General features: G+C 38.8%; 1 protein-coding gene across 1 annotated transcript; it reads left to right on the top strand.

The window, feature by feature from the left end:
• Nucleotides 1-2,407: 2,407 nt before the first annotated feature.
• pfdn5 (prefoldin subunit 5) lies at nt 2,408-6,930 on the top strand. The gene is made up of 6 exons (NM_001016185.2): nt 2,408-2,500; nt 2,743-2,845; nt 2,931-2,962; nt 3,485-3,559; nt 5,925-6,030; nt 6,651-6,930. The coding sequence occupies exons 1-6, from the start codon at nt 2,429-2,431 to the stop codon at nt 6,719-6,721; spliced, it is 459 nt and encodes a 152-aa protein (NP_001016185.1). The 5' UTR covers nt 2,408-2,428; the 3' UTR covers nt 6,722-6,930.
• The last annotated feature ends 397 nt before the right edge of the window (nt 6,931-7,327 follow it).

The raw sequence follows: 7,327 nt of genomic DNA, 5'->3' as shown, positions 1-7,327 counted from the left end.
GCTTTTTCTGTCTCCAATTTCTCACGCCCCAACCCGGGGAACCGGCAAGAGGGCGGTCCTCTTCCTTTGTCTGTCTTCCCGCCACTTACACATGCGCAGTATGAAAAGCCAAAAAAAGCTTTTCCACTGTTTATTCGCAGCTACCCCAGACTGTTGCAGTTTTCACCAACCCAGGGTATTACAATTACTATGGGGTGCCTAAAATTTTGGCACCCCTCTGTGATTTTACCTTTCCTTCTCTTTAACAGCAGGTCAGTGGCTCATAAAGGCAACATCACCAGTTGCCATATTTGCCCTGTTAGTTTTATGGTAAGCCATTTCTGCACAGTGAAGGAGTCGTGCCTATGACACCTCATCCAAATATTTTGTCTAGTACCTTAATCTCTGAGCCATTAAACAATTGATTGTGCAAAATTCTCAATAAACACCTTTTACCCTTGAAAGGGATGCTTCACCTTTAAGTTAACTTTTAGTATGTTATAGAATGTACTATTCCGAGTACCTTTGCAGTTGGTCTGCATGTAGATTTCTGGAGTGGTGCTTCAAAAAACTGCTGGGAGTCTTCATAAAACTATACATATTAATGGGCACTTTGATACTTAAGAACTGTAAAATGCAAATCTATTGGCCGTACATGTAAAGAACTTTTACTGATATCCCCCAACTTAAGGTAGGCGATATAGAGCTGATCCTTGGGCCAAATCATCTAATCACAATGCAGTACAAACAGGGCGTTGGGGCAAGGACTGCATTAACGAGTTGGTGTTCCCTGCCCTGATGGGATTATTAAACCTGCCCAATCGAGAGCTGGCTGATTTTCGTCCAGATGTCGTTTGGAGGGTCCCATACACAGGCCAATAAGCTGCAGATATATCGCAGATGTATGACCACCATAAGGGATGATATGGAGCCATGTGGCTGAGGGGGAATTCTGTTTGTAGATGTAGCTGCAGCAAAGTACTTTATTTCCCATTGAGAGGGGTGTGAGTCTAGCAGGTGAAATGCTATCATGGTGCCTGTGGGGAGACCAAAGAATATCTCTGGCAGAAGTACTGGTGAAGAGAGCAGTATTATTAATAACATTTATTTATTAAGTGCCAACATATTCTACATATTCTACAATCAGTATTTTGAAGCATGTCAACTCTGAAAAGGAGATGCAAAAAGAAATGCAATGCTGCCCCCATGTGGAAGGCAGTTTAGAACATGTCCTATGAACTTTCACTGCAATAGATGCCTTTTAAGAAGAGGATTTAACACAAATTAATATGCTATGCAACATTCCAGTAACCCACAGATACTTCTAGGGTCATACCGAAGCCCATCAATAAAGCTAAGAAAGGTAACCTTAGACTGGCAGAAATACTTGTATTAAAAGCAGTCAAATCAATCCCGTAATGTTGGACAGCAACACAACCCCCATCAAAGCAATTACGAGAACATAAGCTTCTACATACTGTGCAACTTCAGTGGGTCTTAGCTCTTCAAGATTAATAATCAAGAGGATCACTGTTCTATAGCGTTTGGAACAAATACCTAGACACATTTGTCAATGGGAAAACAACACAAACAATTAGCCCCATTCGGGTTTACTAAATGTTGGGTGGAAAACTCTCTTTTGGAATAACTAAATCCACCAACTAACCAAACAAATTCTGCTCCCTCCTCCTCACTTGCCTAAAGACCAAAAAGGCATTACTTTGTATTTATTTTTATGTATTTTTTAAGAAATGCAACACTGTCTGGGACTGATGACACTACAACAGCAAGTCAAGTTAAAGTATTTTTTTTGTGACTACATTTTGCATTGTCCTGATGACTTGCTTTTGCCTGTAGAACTTTAATGTGTACTATTTTCATGTATGAGCATTCATATTATGGCTAATCTTTCTTTGTACACAAGAATGTGTGATACATGACTGCAAAATGTAAATTTTTAGTGAATTTCAAAATTTCTTAAAAAACAGTGCTTAACCTACTGCATAGATTCTTAAAATATTATATTGTTATGGGGGGGTCTCTCTTCTTCCGTTTCCTACTGTTTGTTTCCTACTCTATATGTTCCTCTATTCTTTCTTCTCTATTGATTGTTGAAATACCATGTTACTGGTAGAAATGAGGTAGTTTAATGTAACAATAGCATTTTGTGTACTTTTGCACTTATTCCTCTCTTTGCAAAATAAGAAAAAGAAAATCTAAAAAAAATATATATATATTTCTGCGATTTGACTTATTTATAAATATCATGTTAGCAAGCGGACCATCTGCCAAGTACACGGTCCCTTACATGTTAGTACGCATGCGTCGCAGCCTCCGGACTATCATAGAGCGCTAGCCGTGCGTACAGAGCGCCAAACAATATACGGTTTCCCAGCTAGACAGTCACTATAGTAATGTAGTAGGAAGGCGGGGTTCTTCCTCTCTCAAGATGGCGCAGACAGTGAACATTACCGACTTGTCTCTGCCGCAGTTGGAGGGATTGAAAAGTCAGTTGGACCAGGTATCTTAGTTAATCTTACATTGCCGTCTTAAATTGGGGATGCCTCTGTGTTGGTTTTTCCCCACGACTAAACGTAGTGTCCCACAACTGGCTTGGATGAGTTCTGGCCACCCCGTGGCTGTGGATCCCTTACTCCCAGAGTCCCACTGCAGCTTTTGCTGTCCCGCCCCAGCCTGGTGTTGCTCATACTCCGGGGTTACAGGGTTAGTAAGGCCTTCCTTATGTGCCTTTTCCTTTCATAGGAAGTGGAGTTCCTGTCCTCCTCCATCGCTCAGCTAAAGGTGGTTCAGACCAAGTATGTGGAGGCAAAGGAGTGCCTGAGTGTGCTGAACAAAAGCAATGAAGGTGAGTGACAGCGGCAGCCAGTTAGTAGGGTGTGTCAGTCGGCTTAGTTCCTCTCTCTAATAACCTGTATGTGTTTATCTGACAGGGAAGCAACTGCTTGTTCCCCTGACCAGCTCTGTATCCTTTTCATCACTATATTATGAAAAAGCCATATGGTGGCAAAACCAGTGAGCTGCTTCCAGTTTTAAAGTATGTTCTCTTCTATTTGTTTATTATATTATTAATGTAAGGAACGTTGTAAGTCTGTAGCAAGCTAAGTGTCAAAAATCTACTAAACAGTAATGCATTTTTATCCAAAGTTTAAACACTAAATGGCTAAACTGCTTAGGTGACTGCTTAAAAGAGTGTGATGATGGTTGTTATAGTGTAGGAAAAACATGTCAAGAATAGCAGCACGGTGTGTTTTTCCTGGGTACTTGGACAAAAATGTACTGTATACAGTCAGTCAGGCTATACAAAATATAGACCAATTGAAAAGTTGCTAATATTATAGGCCATTGTACAATGTACCAAAAGTTATCTTAAAGGTGAACTCCCCTTTTAATGAGCAAAAAAAAATAGAAAACCAGTATTTGCACAACAGTGTTTAAAGAAGAACAGTAGGTGTGTGGGTTTTTTCCCCCTTAACCTTTCATGTAGATGTATGTGCCTGGGACTCTTAATGATGTGTCAAATATACTGATCGATGTGGGTACTGGATATTATGTGGAAAAGGTGAGCTACTTTTTTGTTTGTTTTTTAGCTTAAGGTGTGACTGTGATGAGCAACCTACTGTTAACATTTTCTTGCGCAAAAGTTTGTTAGTATATTTCTAACTATACATAACACATTATTGCTACTCTTCAAACCATCTGGTGTGACAAACAGATTTAATTTTTATTGGTTGAATTAAAAGCAACTGGTTTATTTTTATTTTTTAAAATTTAGCGTGTTCTGGAACATGCACAGGTTATTCTCGCAGTTAAGATTGGCAGAACTTGTGCAAGTTTTGCCCAAGAGACCATTGGCTAGACCAGTAGGAAAGCGAAAAGCAGCAATAGGGAAATTTGACTACTTGTGTAAAGCTGCTGTACATATGCATAAGCCCTGTATAGGTAAATAATAATCCACACTTGCTTACTTAGTTGCCCTTTAATATCATACCACAATACATTCACAACAATGTAGCCATATCACTTCTAGAGGTAATTTGGTGCTGATATCACTCAGAGAAATTTACCTCTAGAAGTGATGGCACTTATTATAACTGAAAAAATAACTTGAAGCACTTATATTTATTATATATTATATATATTAGTGAACCTGGGCCTATGTGCTTTTACCCCAGAAAAAGTATTTTTTTGTTAAACTGTCTGCTTGCAAAGTGGGAGACTTAGGCAGCTGCAGTTCTCTGCAAGGAATTTGTTAGGCCTACAGCAGAGGATGTTAAGCTAAGCAATTTAACAGCAGTGTGCTTTGTAACCACTATATATATATATATATATATATTATATAATATATACATATTTTGGTTTCAGAGTACCAAGATAAGATGTTATTTTATTTTTAAAGGTGGCCATACATGTAGCAATTCCGATCTTTCCTGCGACCATGAGTTGCAGGAAAGATCGTTCGTTTCCCCCACTGACATTCAGAGTCATCGGATGTGAAGGTAGAAACAATAGGAATTCTACCTCCACCTGCCGGTTCAGCCCTGAACGCAGGTTTTGTTCGGGCGCCTTCAATGGCGCCCAGTCAAAATCTTTTAACCCGGCTGAGCGATGAGACAACCGATATCCGCAGCCTTTGCAATAACGGTCATCTTGTCGATCTGCCATACACGCACCAAATATCATACAAAACGAGGTTTTGTACAGTATCATCAGTGCGTGTATGGCCATCTTTACTCAGTCAAAATATAATGAATGCAGTGCACTTTAAGCTGACAGGATCTGTAGGTATCTGTTTCTGATAAATGTATCACTGGGCACTTGTAGTGTAAGTTTTTAATATAAGGAGATTCATGAATTCGGAAAGATATATGGTATGATTAAAGCTTAGTTAATTTTGAAGGCATATTGTGATTATTTGCCTTTACAGGGCACATATACCCACTGGTATAACTTAGGGCTGAACTTCACATGAGATTTTGTAGAATGGTGTTGGTTTGACAGATCGCATCCTGTCGAATGTAGTTGCATGGTTAAAAAATAATGGGACTGATAGAAAAATCTGATGTGTAAACTATATGAAAGCTTTGCCATCAGATGCAATGTGCCTTTTGGTAGTCGACTTTGCCTGCTGTGTCTTCATACAACCAGACAAAATCTCATAGTGTCTGAAAGAGATTTTTTCTCATTAAAATACATGTCTGATATAGACACGGAAACAGGATCATACAAAACATTGTGCTTGTTGCGTGACAAGATTTTGTGGGTCACACAAAATCTGACCCAAAAATTCTCATCAAAATCTCCTGTGTAGTTTAGCCCTTAAAAGGGCACTTCATCCAAAAATATTTTTTTACACAGTAAAGGAAATTATTATTCTAAGCAACTTTACAATATACATTCTTGAAGAATTTATTGGTTTTAAGTGTTTGTAGTCATAATTGCAGTTGAAAGCAGCATTTGCCTGGCTGTTTACTTTTTCTGCACTCCTGGCTCTGACTCCTGACACAATATTGCAAACCAGCTGATTGAAAGACCTGGGGTAGATATGGTTCATGTTACATCATTTTAAGAACTAGACACAAAGAACAGAAAGGGATCATTTCAGCAAATAATATTTACTAATAACCCTATAAATAATGAAATTGTTGATGAATGTAAATTGGAATGCTGATTAATATATTCTAAGTAGAAGTCTTAGAGCCAATTGTAACAGATTATATTCCCCTATAGTAAGCGAAAATTTCCTGCCATGATGCATAGGAAGGATTAACACTGATCTGTAATGATTTTCGGCATTTTGTTGTTTAGACCTTTCCAGAGAGAATGTGAGGATGCAGAAGCTGACAAATTGCTTTACTATAAGAACTGTAAAATAATTTACCTTGAGTTCAGTCTTTGTATTCCATCTATATATGTGTCTCTGTTAGACTGTAGAGGATGCCAAGGACTTTTTCAAGCGGAAGGTTGAATTCCTAACTAAGCAGATTGAGAAGATTCAGCCAGCCTTGCAAGAAAAGCATGCCATGAAGCAAGGTGAGAAACGAAATTCATAAATACAAATATCTATATAAAACTAGTAATCAAAAAAAAAATGTGGACCCTCTCCATCACACATGCCACCTTAAAACATCTGGTGGTGTTACAGCCTGATGAGCGCAAGTGTTTACTAAGCCCTCTCCTTGCAGCTACTGGCTCCCCTAACCCCCTTAATATTTGGCTGCTGCTTTCTGTGAGGATGAATTTGCTAATGAGACTTTTACCAAATGAATTAAATTTCAATTTATAGCACCATCTTACTTGCATCTAAAGCAGTGCCCCCCCCCAACTGTGCTGTTTAATCTGAGCTGCCAGCAGCTAGAGCCCGCAGCACAGTGGCTACTGTGACCGAGCTAAATTGGCAGCTGCTATCTTAAACAGAGGGAGCTTTTAGGGCTGTTTACTTAGGTATGGTAAGGCTTTCTACAGATTAAATGTAGTGTTCTAGCTTGCAGTATTGTGACTAATCTATTGGGAATAAAATGTCTTTCCTTCTCCTTTAAATACAAATATAGCCATTTTCTGTGAATTGAACCTTGTTAATATATTCTGTGTTTGGTTGAAAGCATTTAAACAGCAATCATAAATGATAAAATATTTTAATTTTATCTTTACAGCTGTCATAGAAATGATGAGTATAAAAATCCAACAGCTATCAGTGGCTAAAGCTGGAACATCCAAGGCTTAAGGCAAGGCCAGGAGGACTCCCTTTCCAGCAAGAACTCTCTGAAATACTTGTATACGTGGCTCAGTTTGTTAACGCAGTAAGGCCCCGGACTACTTAACAGACTGTGCTGCAGTTCTCTGCAGCTTCCACAACAAAAGGGGTTAACTTATTACTTTTCTTGTGTTTTCTCAATTTTATTTTGTATTTCAAACATAAACATTCTCATGAAATATGTGTTGAGTTTTTCTTTTTTTTTCTTTTTTCTATAATCTGTGGTACATGGGTCGTTTGGTATCCGCAGACATGTTGCAGAAATCAAATCTCAGAAATAAGGGTCCAGGAACATTCAGGGAGACAAGTGAAGAAATGTAGTGAGGAGCAGAGGATTTAGCAGACGGATTTTGTATGCTATTCATTGCTTAACAGGCAGTCCTAGCAGGGGTTTTGCCAGTGGACGAACAGGCTCTCTCAGGAGAATTCTACCTGCAGAGTTTAAGCTTGATGGCAGGGAAGAGAGGTGGGTGTCTGGGAGACTAGTTAGTAGGAGATTGCAGTAGTCTAGATGGGATATGATAAGGGAATGACATAGTATTTTAGCTGTTAATTGTGAAAGAAAGGGGCATATCT

This window comes from Xenopus tropicalis, chromosome 2 (assembly GCF_000004195.4).
Source record: "Xenopus tropicalis strain Nigerian chromosome 2, UCB_Xtro_10.0, whole genome shotgun sequence".
NCBI lineage: Eukaryota > Metazoa > Chordata > Amphibia > Anura > Pipidae > Xenopus > Xenopus tropicalis.
Note: the sequence above shows the minus strand (reverse complement) of the source record. Positions and strands in the feature narration are given on the sequence as shown.

Bases quoted from the DNA above. Each gene is read 5' to 3' on its own strand.
- pfdn5 (NM_001016185.2), top strand. From the start codon at position 2,429: ATGGCGCAGACAGTGAACATTACCGACTTGTCTCTGCCGCAGTTGGAG. The intron at 2,846-2,930 runs GTGAGTGACAGC...TTTATCTGACAG, and splicing joins GCTGAACAAAAGCAATGAAG to GGAAGCAACTGCTTGTTCCC. The intron at 3,560-5,924 runs GTGAGCTACTTT...TGTCTCTGTTAG, and splicing joins CTGGATATTATGTGGAAAAG to ACTGTAGAGGATGCCAAGGA.